We start from the raw sequence: 18,178 nt of genomic DNA on the forward strand, positions 1-18,178 counted from the left end.
ACTCTCACACTCTCAGACACACACACTCACGCTCACACTCTCAGACTCACACACACACTCACTCTCACACTCTCAGACTCACACTCTCAGACTCACACACATACACTCACTCTCACACTCTCAGACTCACACTCAGCGCAGCGTTCAGGGGGGGGGCAGTTGGATGAGTGGGCATGTTTACCCTTCCCCCCACCCTCCCAGACATCGTCAACCAATCGCGGCGTTGCTCGGTGTTCGGTGGGGAGGGGATTGCATGAGTGGGCGTGTTTACACCCCACCTCTACCAATGGCGACCCCGCTCGGCGTTTGGTGGGGGGGGGAGTTGAATGATTGGGCGTGTTTGACCGAGCAACCCAACGTTACTGCCAGCCTCCTCCGCAGAAATGTGTTTTATATTTTGCAAATGCAGTAGAGATCTGTGTTTCGTAAGTGTTGTTCAATCCTACACATTTAAAGAGGCATCTATCCGATAGGCAATGTATCACGCACAAAGTTAGCGTGAGCAGTTGGTTAAAGCAGACCAAGCATTAGCAATGGCTTAATTAGGGGTAATATTTTCAGCGCCCTAATTAGGAAGACTATATTTGTGCTGTGGATTAAATTGGTGGCCCCATGTAATGGTGATACACTTGTGTAGTTCATGTCACTTAAAAAAAATATTGGTACGTCTCCCACCCAAGAGCTCTGCAATTAAGGGAGACCACGTGTTATTCAATGACTGCAAATCAAACTCATTCATAGCCGTATGCTTATGTTACATGCTAATGTATGTATGTTGTTCAACTTCTTTGGCACCGTATTAAGCCAACCGTGCTAATCGGAGGAGCCTAATAAGCTACCTGGCCTATGAGACTGGACCGCTGAGAAGCTAACCAATTGTGGAAATTCAAACGATCAATCACCTGAAATAAACACACACATTGCCTGGCACACTTTTTAAACACGTGCACTTAAAATGCAATACACATGCCTCTTATTGGACGAGCTACTGTCTCAACTCCAACCCTCGGGGTCTCTGGAAGGAAAATACATACGCATTGCTACAAAGCAACATTTCTTTTGCTGCCGAAAGTGAGATAGCGAGCCAGTGTGCACAGACTGAGCATTGAAACGGGTCAGTACGTTTTGCCTCCGGTCTGCGATCAACCGCACAAGGCTTAAGCCATAAATTAGCAGCAACTGGCTACACCCGCCAGACTAGAGATAATTGGATTTTTGTCTGCAATCTATAAACGGACCATCTTGGGATCGTCACAGAGCGCACTATGATCAGCACCGTTCCAGGCAGGATTGTGGTCTCGTGTAATAGAGAGGAAATAGATGGCACCGAGACATTGGTTAAATGTAGAGCCACCACTGTGAGTCTTACACGGTGGCACCTTTATCTGCTGTAGTTTAGAGCTCGTGCACAGACTCCCACATTTCAGAAAAGTGTCTGGTGTGTTTTTTGTTGTTGGTCTCTAATGTAAATGGTGAAGGTGCAGCCCTGCAATTTGTTGCTCATGCCACTGCTGGCAGAAGGCCGTGCCCTCTGGAGAACCAACATGAAGGGTGGATTTGACCTACTCTGCCACTTAAAATGTTAAACTATTCCACGTTGGGTAAATGTCTTGGAAGAAGTGGAAGTACCCACACTGCCACACACGAGCTGACAATCGACTAGCTGCTTTTTAGAGGTATAATTTTGTCCATATATATTTTACAATATCAACATATGAATGCATCTTTAGAATATGGGAAGAGTGGACAATTATATAGTCGTGAACAGTGTGTTCTGCATATGCGAGAAAACCGTGGTTCTGTCTCTCAGCCTCGATCATAATCGCAGTGAATTATGTTTCATGTAAAGTCATATTCTGGCTGCATGACAAAGGGAATATTTCAATGCATTGATGCCACTCATCCTAGCACAATTCCCAGTATGCGGTGGCTCATCACCCTCATTACGAGCCACGCATGAGATTGCTTGCAATTTTTTCAATTAATCACGTTTTTTGGTGTATTCTGCTTCAAGCAAAATAACTGCGGTATCTATACACGGAGTGCAAATGTATTATGAAGCAAAAACATTTCTCCAGGACTCAGTGCTATGCTGAAATACAAGTGCCATTGAGTTAAGTGAATGAAAAATAGGCAAACTATTTTAGGAACTAGCTTGTTAGCCCGTCCTAGGATGGACGCTGTCATAATAAAGATCTAAATTAACGTTTTATTGTGTGATTGTTAATTTATTAGGAAATGTAGCGCAAAAATAAAAAAAATTCCACTTATTAAATTTAATTAAGGACTTTAGTAGATTTCTCGGTATGCGACATTTTGTGTGAATCTCTCATCACTGTTCAAAAGGTTTCCCTGCAGTTGGCCATCCTTGATGAACACTTTGCTCCGTTGAGGTTATTTAGATCTAGACAGAGCCACGTACAACTGGCCTGGGGAAATTACTGGTCCACTGAGATAAATACCCACCTCTTCAAAAGTCTCACCCTGCGACTTGTTGATCGTCACCGCATACGCAGGAATTATCGGAATTTGTCGTCGGTTCAGTACGAAAAGAAGAGTGGCATCACTTGCAGCGAGGTTGATTCTCGGGATTGAAGACGATTTCGCCTCGGTTGCAAAGGCGAACAATCTCTGTGGCTGTATAGTTTGAAAAAAAACCGTAACTTCACTTTAGCACTGTTTTCAAATCACCTGAAGCTGTTACCTGACAAATGTATCTTCACCGATGGACGCTTGATAGCGAAGAGTGAAGCAAGTTGTGTGCTGATACTGTCTGAAGTAACTTAGCAAGTAACGAAGACCAAAGGGAAGCATTAGAGTTACGAATAAATTGATCAGAGTATAATTGTATCTTCTCTAAATGTAATGGCAGGAAAAATTGAAAAAAAGTATGTCATCAAACACTTCACTGCGTGTCACTCTAGCACTGTATCAATGGCAGTGAATGTTGCACCAAAGGAACTCATTAAACGCCTCACAGCATTTGACCGCAGCACTGCATTAATGGCAGTGGTTGTTGCGCGCAACTAAACACCTGAAGTAATGTCACAGTAGCACTGTATTTAACGGACGTTCAATTACTTGCAATCCACTGCTCTGAAACTTATCTTCCGCTGTCGCTCGCTGGGGTTGAAAACAATTGGAATTCGATACAATGTCTGCAAAGTAGCAGAGAAATGTTCATCGTAGCATCATTTGGAAGCGTAAAGTCGACTTGCCTTTTGTTGGATGTGCCGAAGAAATAAATAAAGGCACCAAATGCACTGGGATGCAGCGTAGAATTATTGCCTTCACTTTCTATAAAGATAAGTAAAATCGAAAGCGAATTTTCGTAAAAAAATTGTCATAGCCGCTCGACCTTCTGCTTTAGTAAAAAAATCCAGGCACAATAATAATAATAATGAGGGGGGGGGGGGGGGCACATGTGGAGTGACGTCACGCACGGGACACACACACACACAGCCTTGTTTGGCTAGTGATATATTAGTTGTTGCGTTGATTTCTTTATTAGCTTTACTTTGCATAAAGAAAGGTAAAAATTAAAGATAATTTGCGTAAACAAATTTTCGTTTCCGCTTCACCTTCTTCATGCGGAGTGACGTCACCCGTTCATGATTATTAATGACGGGGGGGGGGTCCATGTGGAGGACCCCACCTGTTCATGATTATTAATGAGGGGTTCATACTCTTAGGTTTTTTCGGTAAAGTCACTTAGGTAAAAAAATAATAATACAAATTTTGTTATTTAATCATACAGTAAATTTAGCTGTGACGGTCCCACCTGATGACGGAGACTTGTGTTGCCTCCGAAACGTCGTGATTTATTATTTTATTTCTATTATTATTCATATTATTTTTATTATTTATTTTTAATTTTTATCCTACGTGACTTTACCGAAAAAACCTAAGAGTATGAATCCTGGCAGTCACGAAAGCTTCAAATCTAGAATTAATGAGGGGGGCTGGTCGACGTGGAGTGACGTCACGCGCGTTACACACAGACATTCTTGGCTGATTATATTTATCTCGGCCTCGCTGTGCGCTGCGTTGCACCGCTAGTTGAGTAGATAACCTTGCGTTCAATAAACCCTCGGAGCCAGGATTAACGTCCAACTCCAATCGTCATTTATTGATTGTAACAAGGTAAAACTGGTGAGAAAACACAGATACAGCATCTGTTATAATCCGGAAACACCAACACAATGAACACCACAGCATCAGAACATTGTCTTAGATAACAATAGATCCTGGACGGACCAGGCCCCTACATTACCACTGAACTAGACAAAAGCACAAGCCGGTGCGTTGCATACAGGCACATCGTGTATTCATCCCACTGCACCCCAAATGTACAGCATTACACATAACACTAAACTGTGGATGAAATACTTCGTCATCTTTACTCTCAGGATCGCAACATAGCCACCTGGGCACAAGTCTGACTCGACCTACTAAATCACAAGTAACATCTACAATTAGGAAAGTCGCAGGCTGCATTACTAACTAGGCCTCGTATTTACTACAACAACTTAACGGCACCATAAAGGCATTTACATCACTATAACGGTCATTCCAACATTACAACAACATTGCCAATATTATAGGAATATAAACAAACTTACAGACAATGCTTATTAAGCTCCTACAATTGGCAAGTGCGGCTGTGGTCTCACTGAGATGCGATGCGTGCCGCCATCTTGAATTATCAGTAAGATGGCCGATGCCCGCGTGGTTCACTGAAAATCTAACATCGTAACTTCCTGGTCACGTGACCAAAATTAGCATAAAAAACAGGAACTTCCTGTGTACGTACGCTCCACATCTGCCGTGAGGCAAGACAATATTAGTAATGTTCAACATCGCGATGACCAACGTGTTCTACCTTATGCCAGATCCTACAGCTGCTCCACAGTAGACACACCACTTCCAAGATCTGCCCCATCGTATCCTATTGTTCTTAGGTCTTCCCCTGTTTGAATAACCCGTCTTTCTCCACCGTGCACACATCCCAACCAATGCAACACTTTTTGCCTAATCATATGATACAACACTTACCTGTCGTATTCTCTGTAGAGAGGAGCCGACACGAGATTGCAGGGGTCTCGTCCTTTATTCCTTTCCTTCCATTCACACCTGTCGCCAGCCGTCCCAATCCCGTTCCCGCCAAAGGCCCCCCTTTCCCGCCCGTTCTCCCCTTATATCACCTCGATCACCCCTCCCCCTAACCCATCTATTGGTGGGAATCCTTCCCCTGACACCCCTACATCACCCCCCCCCCCCCGGAGAAAAAATAACCGTCCTCGGTTCTGCCTCCCCCATGGACCATTTAAGTCTCCCCATGCCTCCCACCACTGACAGTGACGACAGCCCTTACCCCCCCCCACAACCCTACAATGCAATATAACACAACAAATCAATTGCGCGGCCTGCCCAGGTCTCCAGCCAGCATCCCGTAACAGCCCGGACATCCACAGGCAGCAGATGACCGTGGCGGCCCCCTCCTTCGAAGGCCCTCTCGTCGCGGTCCCTGGTTCGGTGGTGCCGGTGTCGCCTTGCCTGGCGCCGCTGTCTCTCCGGCCCCCGCTCGTGCCGCCGCTCCGTCAGGCCTCACATGGGGTGCTGTAGGTGACAAGGGAACACAGGGCACCGAACCCCCTGCCGGTCGGCGCGTGGTGGTCGGCGACCTTGGCCTGGGTAGGGATGATGATGATGTTGGCAGTGATGTTGGTGGTGATGTTGGTGAAGATGACGGTGGAGAGATGTATGGCTTAAGGCGGGTGGGGTGTACAAACCATCGTCGCTTACCCAGTTGGACCTGGACGCACTGCGGTCGGAGTGCTTTGATGACCTCGACCGGCCCTTTCCAGGGTCGGTGCAGCTTTGGTGAGAGGCCAACCGGCACCTGAGGACAGTGTAGCCATGCCTGGTCCCCAACTTTAAAGGGCTTGGCTGTCACTGTCCTCTCCCGTATCCGTACATTACTCTCTTGGCTCGCGGCCGATGCGGCCTCGGCTGCTTGGCGGGCCTCTCTCAAATAAATGAGGGAGGTCTTTAGTGCCTTCGGCCATGCGTCGGCTCTTGCCGGAATGTCCGTCAGCTGCACCTCAATAGGCGGAACGGGATCCCGTCCGTACATCAGGAAAAACGGCGAGAACCCCGTCGCCGCGTGTGGGGCCACCCTGTACGCCGCTAAGACCGATGGAATGTGGAGGTCCCAGTCGGAATGGTTTTCGTCCACCACTTGGGACAGCATGGCCGCTATGGTGCGGTTAAGCCGCTCTACCATCCCATCGGTCTGGGGATGATATGGAGATGTTCGGACCTTTTTAGTGCCCAGGATAGAGCAGACGTCCTTCAATAGCTGTGAGGAGAAATTCCTGCCCTGATCCGTGAGCAACCGCTCCGGTGCCCCCTTATCAAGGACATAGCCTCCCACGAAGGCATCGGCGATGGTCTGTGCCGTTTGGTCCGGGAGGGCCCACGCCATCGGCCACCTCGTGCAGTACTCGACTCCGACCAACAGGTATTTATTTCCCCGTGGCGTGACCGGCAGCGGTCCCAAGATGTCCAACGCAACCAATTCGTTGACCCTGGTCACCGTGATGGGCTGTAGGGGCGCCCGGCTTACCCGGGGTGGCGGCTTTCGCCGCGCACATTCGACGCAGGTAGCGACCCATCGATGCACGTCAGCGGTCATACCTGGCCAAAAGTACCGACCCTGTAATGTGTGCAGTGTCTTCCGCCCTGCCAGGTGCAGCAGCTGGCGGCCGTGTACGTCCATAACCAATTGTTGACGCAGCGACTCCGGAACTACCAGGCATCGCCGGCGCCCTGTCGGGTCCCATCGCATGAGGAGATCCTCCCATACGATGTACTCCTCCCCCCCTGCCTCTGCTGAGGCGCGTAGTGTTCGCAGTGGGGCTTCCTCCAGCTGTAGCCGTCTCCAATCGTCCAAGGTCAGCCCCAGGTCGTGGTCGGTCAGCTGGACCTCACCCTGTGCGCCCTCCGCCGTGCGTACAGGAGCGATGACCGTCCCCTCCGGCCTCGCCTCCTTGCAGCGTGCCCCGCCTGTGGTGCATGCACAAGGGCCCTGGGGCACCAGTCGGGACAATGCGTCTGCGTTGGCATGTCTGGTCCCTTTGCGATGCACTACTTGGTACCTGTACTCCTGCAGGCGTTCTATCCATCTGGCCAGCTGGCCCGAAGGCTGGTCGATGCGGAGCGAATACTGCAAGGCCGCGTGGTCAGTGCGGACCGTAAATTTGCGACCATACAGGTAGGGTCGGAATTGCTGCACAAAGTGAACGACTGCCAGGAGTTCCCTACGTGTGACGCAGTAGCGCTGCTCCGCTGATGAAAGCACGCGACTACCATAGGCGATAACCACCTCCCGACCCTGCTGGACTTGCGACAAAACACTGCCGATGCCCACATCGCTGGCGTCCGTGTCCAGGATAAAGGGGAGGCCAAAATCCGGAAAGGCCAATGGTGGTGCATCTGTCAGACGTGAGCGCAGCTGCTGGAATGCCTCTTCCTCCAGAGGGCCCCAATAAAACCTCTGGTTCTTCGCCGTCAACACGTGCAAGGGCTTGGCAATGGTTGCGAAGTTGGGCACAAACCGGCGGTAGTAAGAAACGAAACCCACAAACCGGCGTACCTCCGGAACCGTTGTGGGAACAGCCCAGGCCCTCACGCAGGCCGTCTTTTCCGGGTCTGTAGCCACTCCCGACTCACTGACGACGTGGCCCAAGTAGCGTACCGACGACTGCATAAGGTGGCACTTCGACGGCTTGAGCTTCAAGTTCGCGTTCCGGAACCGCAGGAACACCTGACGCAATCGGTCAATGTGTTCCTCGAATGATCGGCTGAAAACAATGACGTCGTCCAGGTAGATGAGGCACGTTTCCCATTGGAGGCCTGCCAAGGCCAACTCCATTATGCGTTGGAACGTTGCCGGCGCCGTCTGGAGGCCCATAGGCAGGCAGTTGAACTCGAACAGGCCCTGTGGTGTCCGGAATGCTGTTTTAGGCCGGGAGTCCGCGTCTAGTGGGACCTGCCAGAACCCGGACAACAAATCCAGCGTACTGAAAAATTTTGCTCCCGCCAGTGCATCCAATGAGTCGTCGATACGTGGTAGGGGATATGCGTCGGCCAGCGTGACGGCATTGAGGCGTCGGAAGTCCACACAGAATCTCAGTGACCCATCTGACTTCTTGACTAGGACCACCGGTGCCCCCCAGGGACTCGAGGATGGAGAAATTATGTCGGCCCGCAGCATCTCCTGCACCGCTTGTTGAATGTGCCCTTTTTCCATTGGGCTCATTCTATATGTGTTTTGGCGCAGGGGTGCGGCATCTCCCGTGTTGATGTGGTGCTGTGACAGATTTGTGCGCCCTAGGTCGAACGGTCCCCGGCTGAACACGTCCGAGAACTCCTGCAATAACGAGTGCAGCTGCTGTTTCTGGTCGGGCGGCAATCCCGGCTCAGGCCCCGCCAGCTGGTCCATCCACGATTTGGCCCCTCTGTCCTCGGACTGGCCGATGCTGCCTACAAGCTCGGGCTCTGTCCCTGGGGCTCCTAGTGACAAGGGACTAACGTGGGCCAGAACTGTTCCCTCCTGCACCGTCGCTGTTCTATCGGAGGTGTTCAGCACCTGAATGAACAGATGCTGGTTCCTCTGTACAATAGTTTCGGCCCCCACCAGCGCATGACGATCCATGGCCGCTGACGCCGGAGACACCAGGATGGGTGAGTCTGGTCGGGCTGTCACGAGGGGGGACCGATATTGCAGCGGAACCAGCATCTGGGCTGCCGGGGGAATGGAGACAGACTTACTGACCAGAGCCTGCACGTAGGGTACACCCCGGCTGGCCCCCTCCGCCTTTAGGAAATGGAGATGCGTTCCCTGGACTTCCACCCGCCCATTGGCCAGATCGATTTTCATTGGCATCCGCCTCAGAAAGTCCGTCCCCAACAGGCAGGGTACGGGCAACGTTGCGGAGACAAGGATGGGTCCTGCTACCGAAAGCTGCCCAATCTGTATCGGGGCTTCAACCTGGCCCAGGAAGCCCATGCTGCCTCCATTTGCTGCAATGAACGTTGTCTTGACGGGGACTAAAGGTCGGATTTTATCCGGCAGCATCTCATGCATGGTGCTCGAGATGATCGTGGCTGATGCCCCCGTATCGACCAAGATACGTGCCGACACTCCCGCGATTTCACCGACCAGGACCGAGGTTCCTGACGTGGCCGCTACCACCCGCCTTGCCAGCTTCCTCCATTGTGTGGCTGAGTCCGGCCACTGACCAGGCGGCGTCTCGTTATCCTGTGGTGCATGGTGAAATGATGGGGGATGGGTGTGGATGGACTGAAGATGGGGTTCCTCCCTTTGGAGTGCGTCCCAGCAGGGTGAACGCGCCCTTGTTACATAGTGTGGGCTTACCCCTGGGTTGCGGGCTGGGCTCTCTATGTAGTGCAAATTGCCCCCCCTAGGTGACGTAGGATGGGCCCCCCTTGTGGTGTGGGGGGGCCCCCCCATTGCAGGGGGCGGTGGGGACTGGGGGGTGGGCCTTCCCGTGAGCCCCTCTCTTTCCTTTGTCACGGGGGCGTGGTCCCCCTGGTTCCGTCTCGCTCTGTCGCAAAGCGGTGGTGAGGCGGGTCGTGGAATTGCTCCAGGGCGCAATGTCAATCGTGTGGGCTGCCTCCGCCCCCGGGCCGTTGCCCCTGGCAACTCGCCGGCATTGCAGGTAACTGGTGACGTCACGCCCGCCGGTGACGTCACGCCCGCCCGCGAACCCACGCCCGCCCGCGAAACCACGCCCACCCGCGACGTCACGCCCGCCCGCGAAACCCCGCCCGCCCGCGAAACCACGCCCACCCGCGACGTCACGCCCGCCCGCGAACCCACGCCCGCCCGCGAAACCCCGCCCGCGCGCGACGTCACGCCCGGCATCGACGTCGCTGCCGGCCGCGACTTCACTTCCGCCCGCGACGTCACCTCCGCCCGCGACGTCACCTCCGTCCGCGACGTCCCTCCCGGCGTCGGCGCGACTCCCGGCGCGGTCCCCGGCCTCGGCGCGATCCCCGACGCGGTCCCTGGCCCCGGCGCGATTCCAGGCGCGGTCCACGGCCCCGGCGCAATTCCCGGCGCGATCCGCGACACCACTTCCGACCGCGACGTCACTTCCGGACGCAACGTCACGTCCGTTCGCGACGCCACTCCGGGTCGCGATGCGACCACAGGCCCCGGCGCTATCCCCTTCCCCCGACCAGAACAGCGGGGACCGGGAAACGACACCACCGGCGCCCACCCCGAGGAGACTCCCGGTGAGTTCGCGGCGTCGGAAGTGTAATTACCCGGCCCGCCCGAGAGGCCGGGTGGGACGGCGTCACTCGCCTGGCTCCTGTCGGCGTTCGGCCCCGGCAGGTTCCAGGTGACGTTGGCGGCCTCCGGCTCCGTGCGGCACCCCCTCGCCACATGCCCCTCGCGACCACAACGGTGGCAGACCCACGGGGCGTTGCGTCGGGGGGGCTCGGCGCGATGTTGTAGAGGCGGCTGCCAGCGACGCGGCGGTTGGTCCCTCTGCTCCGCCAGTCCCCGGATCGCCGCGTACACCTCCCGCAGCGATGGCTCCGTCTCAGACGTCGGCGGTCCGTCCCCAGATGCCCCACCGGCAGCCTGTGGTGACGGTGCAGGTTCGGCGGTTAGTGTCGCTGGACCAAGTAGCGCCGCGGCAACGGCTGGGCTGTTCCCCCCCGCCGCGCCAGCCACCGGGCCCACGGGTGGCGCCCGGCCCATGACCTGCTCGTGGGCTTGGATGGTCCGGGCAGCCCACAGCGAGGTGCGTTCTTCCGGCGTCACTACGGGCATTACAACGCCGGCGCGGCAAGCGTAGGCGATGAGGTGCTCGACCACGAGGTCCTCGAGCGCTTCTTCAGCCAGGCGAGGGAAAGCTCTCCTCGCCAACACGAGCAGCGCCCCCCTGTAGGCTAAAGGGGATTCTTTAGCCCCTCGCTGGCGATCCTGGAACCGTTTAAAGGCTCCTTCCGCCGGGCAATAGATCTCCCCCAAAGCCTCGTAGGCCGCCTGTAGCGTGGACTTGCTGTGCGAGGGAAGGGAGGTGTAAGAGGAGAGTGCTTCTTTGCCCAGAACAGATGGCAGCGCTCGTAGGGCCTCTTCGTCTGTCCACTCGAGAGCGTGGAAGGCAGCCTCGAATCGGCGGACAAACTCCTCCCAATCTTCTTCCTCAGCCACAAACTTGTCGACGGGCCCCAGCCGACGCGGCCGTCCGGCCACCTGCTCTCCGTGTTGGGTGTTTAGCCCTGGGGGTTTTGGCGGGAGCGGCGGCGGCTGGCGTGACGAGGTTGGTTGCGGCTCCTGCCCGGCCGGCTGGTCGGCGTCCGGTTCCCGTGGCCTCTCCTCCCGTAGTACGCATGGGGGTGGGGGTCCCGGTGCCGGCGGGCCCCCCATAGGGAGCCTCTGCAAGAGCTCCTGGAGCGCCCTCTCCACGCGGGCCATGCGGTCCTCCATGCGATCCTCCAGGCGATCCGGGCCCCCTTCTGCTGCTTCTGACAGCAGGCCCCCTTGTTGCCCAGGATGTGAAGGATCCCCGGCCCCTGCTTCCTCCTCCCTCGGCTCCCTCCCGCGAGGATTCTTCTTTGTAGCCATTAGGATCCCACCGCTGCCACCAAATGTAGAGAGGAGCCGACACGAGATTGCAGGGGTCTCGTCCTTTATTCCTTTCCTTCCATTCACACCTGTCGCCAGCCGTCCCAATCCCGTTCCCGCCAAAGGCCCCCCTTTCCCGCCCGTTCTCCCCTTATATCACCTCGATCACCCCTCCCCCTAACCCATCTATTGGTGGGAATCCTTCCCCTGACACCCCTACATCTCTATGATTAATGCTTGGTCTGGTTTTACCAACTGCTCACGAATAGATGCCTCTTTAAAATATTTGGCTACTATAAATTTCCACGTGATAAGCCACTTCGTTGAGCTATCATTGGTGGCCTGATTACTTCTAAAAAAGAGCTGTATAGCTCAGTGGGCCTTACCTGGCGAAAAAAAAAATAGTTTGGTTTAGTAAACTTGCGCATGGCTTCTCTAGTTTTTCCAATAAAATGCTCAGTGGCAACGTATTTTATAACTGCTTAGGTGGGGTCCAGCTGTCTAATCCGCACAGCAATACAAATTGCACCCCTACCTCAAATGCCCTTTTCTGTACACTCATACTTATCTCTCTCCTCTCCCAGAGTGGTTTCCATAGTCATTAAAATAAAACTTTCCCTGCTGAAGCAAAACGCCTCCTTCTACCACCGACTCGCATTATGGATGGATATTACTGCCTAAGTACAAATGCTTTCCCACAACAACCTTCTCTCCTCCTACCGGGACTTGTCATCTTTGAAAATATGTTTATTCAGTTACAGTCGGCTCTATAGAAAATCCGTTTACAACAACTGCCTGAATATATTTGTCTCATAAAAGCTCGTATTCCAGGACCCAGAGGTGGGACAAAGTCATTGTTATGCAAGTCCAAGTCGAGTCGCAAGTCATCAAATTCATGACTCGAGTCTGACTCGAGTCCAAGTCACATGACTCGAGTCCACATCTCATAGGTGGGACAAAGTCATTGTTATGCAAGTCCAAGTCGAGTCGCAAGTCATCAAATTCATGACTCGAGTCTGACTCGAGTCCAAGTCACATGACTCGAGTCCACACCTCTGCCAGGACCCCAGTGTCCAGCCTCACTGGCTAAGACTCCCAACAGCTGAATGGCTCGAGCACAAAGTCCCATCCAGTAAACCCGCATCATCAGCACAAACTCCAGGTTCCGTACATTAATCTTACCCATACCGATTCCTGGGTTTTCTACTGTGCTAACCCCAATAGTGTATTGTTCAATATACTATATATGTAATTGAGTACAGCATTAAACCATGTGGAAGATTTTGATTCAAAGCTTTCGTGACTGCAGGAATTCATATTCTTGGTTCTTTCGGTAAAGTCACGTAGAAGGGAAATAATAAAATATTAAAAAATATACAACTATTTTGTTATTTCCCTTCTACGTGACTTTACCAAAAGAACCAAGAATATAATGTGGGATGATATATTGTGTCTTGATGCCAACGGAAGTCGTGGGTTCGATCCCAATCCTGATGCCTGTATATTTGGAGTTTGCATGTTCTCCCTGTGGTCGTGTGGATTTTTCTAAGGATCCTACAATCCCCCCCCTCTCCCCCCTCCCCCCATTTAGAAAAATGCGTTGGGAGTATTTGGCTGCTCTACATTTTCACGTGATAAGCCACTTCGTTGGGCGTACAGTGTATACGCGTTTAGTGAGGAAGACCAGTCAGAGAGTGGGTGACTACAACGTTCTCTTTTTCGCGTCGCTCTCTCGCGCTCCATTTTCCTCTGACAAAGACAAAGATCCCCCATATAGCCTGTAACAGACTGTAGGGGCAAGTGCTGTTAGCGAGCACCTATGAAGGCCACAACGGTACACGAGGGGGTGGGTGGCCAGCACCACGCCCGACCGCCTTTGTCTCCCCAGTGGCGATGTTTCACACCGCACCAGGTACTCATTTGAGGCTGAGTAGACCTAGGGGAGGCCCAGGACCGGTTCAGATCATCGTCACCGGTGTTGGCCGTGAGCGGAAATCGAACTCGTGTGGCCGGGTTCATAGCACAGCGCGCTGACCGACTTGTAACCAAGTCGCTTCTGAAAAATAGCAAAAAAGCTCCGTGGGCCTTACCTCGCAAAATAAGAATAAAAAATAATGATGGGGGGGGGGGGGGGGTGCCCATTTATATTTGAGTTAATACATTTCAAACTGAGTGGACACTTCTTTTCGAATTGTCTGTCTAAAACTGCATCTAATTTCGATCAAATTGGTTGACGCATTCTCAACAATATAACACTTCCGAATCGCTCAAATGCACTGTGGAGCAAATAATTCCCGACCGCTTTTTTTCCTCGGGCACATATTGAATGTGTGTGTGCATCGTCCCGCGCGATATGCAGGAGTTTATTACTGGGACATTCATTGTATTGTGATAGGTTGACACCTATCAGTATGTAATTTTCCTACCACAGTGTATCGATGAAGAAACTCTCTCTGAACACAGCAGATAGTGTCCATCATTGGCAATACCTCACAATAGTTGACACTGGGTTTCTGTATCGGAATCATCCTAAAACAGCGAAGTAACATCGACACATTTAACGTTTTGTTTAATTTTAATAAAAATGATGTATTGTTTGTCAGTCCACCGATGGATGAAAACCTCTTTAAATCGTATTGGTTTTGGGGCTTGCTTGGCTCTAACTTCACCAGGCTGGTCAGTGAGGGTTTGTTACCCCGGAACCGGGAATAGAACTCAGGTGGATGAGTTTGACAGCGCAGCGTGTTAACCACGGCATCACCGCTGCACTGCGGCACAACAGTGTGCATTACTATTCTTAGGTTTTTCGGTAAAGTCACGTAGGTAAAAAATTCATCAAAATTAATAAAAGTAAAAAAATTATATAATATAATAATATAATAATTTTATTTTTATTTTACTTTTATTAATTTTTATTTTTTTTACCTACGTGACTTTACCGAAAAAACCTAAGAATAACAATCACTGGTATACTTATCCTGCTACCAATCTTAGTCTTGCGGGTTTTGGATATGATGTCTGCATGTACCTTTGATTTTATTTTATATATCTTTTTATTTTCTACATCTTTGACGGTGCTGTTTATTGCTGACCGCTTGAGATTTTGGGCCTTTAGGTCTGTGCTCAGAAACATTGTAAAAAAAATCCGACAAGCAGTCTGATAAATGTACTCAAGTGTTATTTCTTTAATCAATTGGGTATGTAGCACTGATCATTAGAGCACACTCATTAATGTATAATTAATATATTATTTTAACAAGTCTGTTGTCACTGAATAATCTAATTTTCAAAGACAACCTTGCCAAGGTGAGTTTGTTAATGTGCGAAATTGCCTCATTTCCTAATATTAGCTTCAGATTCCAGATTGCATTGTGAGCAAACATTAATAAGGTTGGATTGATGCAGTGCACATCAGCCGCAGACTTTTAGATAAATAAAGCATGATTAAAATTACACACCAAGGCATTGCCATTCACAATCATGGATATGCAATGATTTGCTAAATAACAATTATATAATTGCATGCAAAAGTTTCAGATCAAATTGGATTTCCAGAAAGTCATGCTAACTTATTATTGATTGGTGTATATGTATGTATAAAATGGAAGGACTTGCCTGGAAAGGTGCTGTCAAATATGCCTCCCATTAAGAAAAGACAAATGGAAATCAGATTGATCTTACAAGGAGTTGAATATCTTTCAGCTTTTCATGTTCCATAACCTTTTGGCCTCTGAATACATTAAACGGATTTACATTCAAGTGTAACATAAGAGTGGCTGAACTGATGACAATGTCGTTGTTAGTGCTGCTGCAGCTAAACAAATTTTCTGAAATCTTGATTTTACAATATAGTTGCCCTTTGTTTATCCATGGATGCTGACATGGTGTGATGGTTAGCACCTTGGACTTGCAATACAGAGATTGCGAGTTCGATCTCCTGGCGCTGAAGTTGAAACGAATGACAAGGTTACATTTTTATTTAAAGCTTTCGTGACTGCAGGGATTCATATTCTTGGTTCTTTCGTTAAAGTCACGTAGAAGGGAAATAATAAAATAATATAAATATGTTTTATATTTACAAGGAGTTGAATATCTTATGTTTTATATTTATATTATTTTATTATTTCCCTTCTACGTGACTTTACCGAAAGAACCAAGAATATGAATGACAAGGTTATTCAAACCCCTGGCCACTCTTAATTTGGGAGCTTTCGTGACTGCAGGAATTATTCTTTGGTTCTTTTCGGTTAAGTCACGTCTAAAAATAAAATAATAAATCAAAATAAAATAACACATTACGACGTTTCGATTGCAACACAAGCAATCATCATCAGGCATAAAAGAAATAGCAACAAAAATCTAACTAGAAAACTATAGACCGACATACAAGCAGACAGACATCACAACGGCACACATAGAGAGGAGTATACAGGCACACGAAAATTAAATAACCTAGTAAAATATTGAAATGTGATGTAATACAACACAGAGAGTCGGTTAACACACAATTAACGCATGGCCTGGTTGACTATGTGTTTCAAAATTTGCTAAGTTAGAATTTTAAGTGTGAGCAACAAATATCTAACTAGAAAACTATAGACAGACATACAAGCAGACAGACATCACAACGGCACACAGAGAGCCGATTTGTGTCCTCTCTCTGTGTGCCGTTGTGATGTCTGTCTGCTTGTATGTCGGTCTATAGTTTTCTAGTTAGATTTTTGTTGCTATTTCTTTTATGCCTGATGATGATTGCTTGTGTTGCAATCGAAACGTCGTAATGTGTTGTTTTATTTTGATTTATTATTTTATTTTTAGACGTGACTTAACCGAAAAGAACCAAAGAATAACCCCTGGCCACTGTCCATTCAGCTTTAGGGGTGCCACAGTGGCAAGATATGAACTACCTCGCCTGGCATGCAGGAGGTCGTGGGTTCGATCCGAACCCTGACACCTGCTGTATATTTGGAGTCTGCATGTTCTCTCTGTGGTTGCGTGGATTTTTCTCTGGGTACTCGGGTATTCCCCTCCACATTTAGAAGCATGCGTTTAGAATAGGTGGCTGCTATACATTTCCATATGATAAGCCACTTCGCTAGGTCACGTTCGAAAAAGAGATATGTAGCTCAGTGGGCCTTACCTGGGAAAATAAAACATAGTTTCGTATACTTTAAATAGTTTAGTTCGGAATAAATTAGGTGCACCGTTAGTTGGCCAGTCGGCACATCGTGCATGTGGTGGGTACTCCCACCACGAAGTGTGGGTACTGCCACCTCTTTCAAGATATCTGGCCTACGTTGAAGAGTCGGCCAAATATCCCCCAGAGGGGCTCTCAAGAGCGTTTACTGGAGGGCCTTCCGCCAGCAGTGGCATGAGCGAGAAATTGCAGGGCTGCACCTTTACCTTATTTGTCCACGAAAACCTCATGCTTATATCTTCTTGGTTCTTTCGGTAAAGTCACGTAGAGGGGAAATAATGAAATTATAGAAATAAAACATAATCAAATAAAAATTATCACGACGTTTCGGCCACAACACAAGCAGCCGTCCTCAGGTGAAGAAACAGAGCTGTCGGAAAGACAGCGTCCCAATGAACACCGCCAAGCTTGGCAGCGTATATTTAAGCTGGGTCGGGGGGAGGAGAGCGCCTTGACAAAGGAGTTTACATATCAACAGCGGAATTAAGCATATTGATGGAAAATGCAGATATGGGATTAGTCACTCCTTGTGGAATGTGTAGGTGGTGGGGGGGGGTAATTTTCTGTGTGGGAGGAAAGCAGAACACCCAGAGATAATACCAAAAAAATTAGTTAATACCCCCAAAATAATCCAGGGGAATGTTTCAGCAGCCTCCTTGCTAAACTGTCTTCTGTAGGTGATCTTAATTAAAATTATTTACCCAGGAAAGCCTGAGTCACAAAAGTATTTTTCAGGAGGGATCGATTCGCGTTCGAGAGGGGTGACACCACTGCCATCTCCTGAGCACAAAGACAAAGATCCCCCTCAGAGCCGTCAACAGACTGTTGGGGCAAGTACTGTTAGCGAGCACCTATGGAGGAGCGGCACGGCACGTGAGGGGGTGGGTGGCCAACACCACGCCCGGCCGCCTTTGTCTCCCCAGTGCTCATGTCTACACACTGCACCCGGTACTCAATTAAGGCTGAGTTAACCTAGAGGAGGGCCGGGACCTGTTTGGATATTCATCACCGACGTTGGACATGACTACATCACACCTCCACACCTATAACGACTGGCAAACTTTGGTGGTCACTTATTCAAGTACTAACCGTGCTCTCAACCCTGCTGACCGTCTGAGATGTGACGACACTGGGCACCTTTCAGAGTGATATGTCATGGCAATTCTGCCTCAGAAGTGCTTGCCAAGTTGAATGGGCAAAGTGCCAAATATTGAAAATATATTTGCAACTCCACTAAATGATTTCATAATTGTTTCTTCGTGACTCAGATCACCATTCCGAAAAGATGAATGCCCCTTCCCTTTGCGTATAAA

General features: G+C 50.1%; 2 protein-coding genes across 2 annotated transcripts in view; one reads left to right on the forward strand and one right to left on the reverse strand.

Annotated features, from left to right (window-relative positions):
* LOC144723325 (coiled-coil domain-containing protein 102A-like) overlaps nt 1–18,178 on the forward strand; it is an 85,891-nt gene that overhangs the window by 37,142 nt on the left and 30,571 nt on the right. The gene's annotated exons all lie outside the window — the stretch shown is intronic.
* On the reverse strand, nt 5,287–11,852 carry LOC144723323 (uncharacterized). The gene is made up of 2 exons (XM_078602025.1): nt 10,397–11,852; nt 5,287–5,619 (listed from the first exon to the last, which is right to left on the reverse strand). The coding sequence occupies exons 1-2, from the start codon at nt 11,666–11,668 to the stop codon at nt 5,608–5,610; spliced, it is 1,284 nt and encodes a 427-aa protein (XP_078458151.1). The 5' UTR covers nt 11,669–11,852; the 3' UTR covers nt 5,287–5,607.

Source organism: Lampetra planeri, chromosome 17 (assembly GCF_965212315.1).
Source record: "Lampetra planeri chromosome 17, kcLamPlan1.2.h2, whole genome shotgun sequence".
NCBI classification, from domain to species: domain Eukaryota; kingdom Metazoa; phylum Chordata; class Hyperoartia; order Petromyzontiformes; family Petromyzontidae; genus Lampetra; species Lampetra planeri.

What these genes read in the sequence shown, in the direction of transcription:
- LOC144723323 (XM_078602025.1), bottom strand. Translation starts at nt 11,668, where the DNA reads ATGGCTACAAAGAAGAATCCTCGCGGGAGGGAGCCGAGGGAGGAGGAA.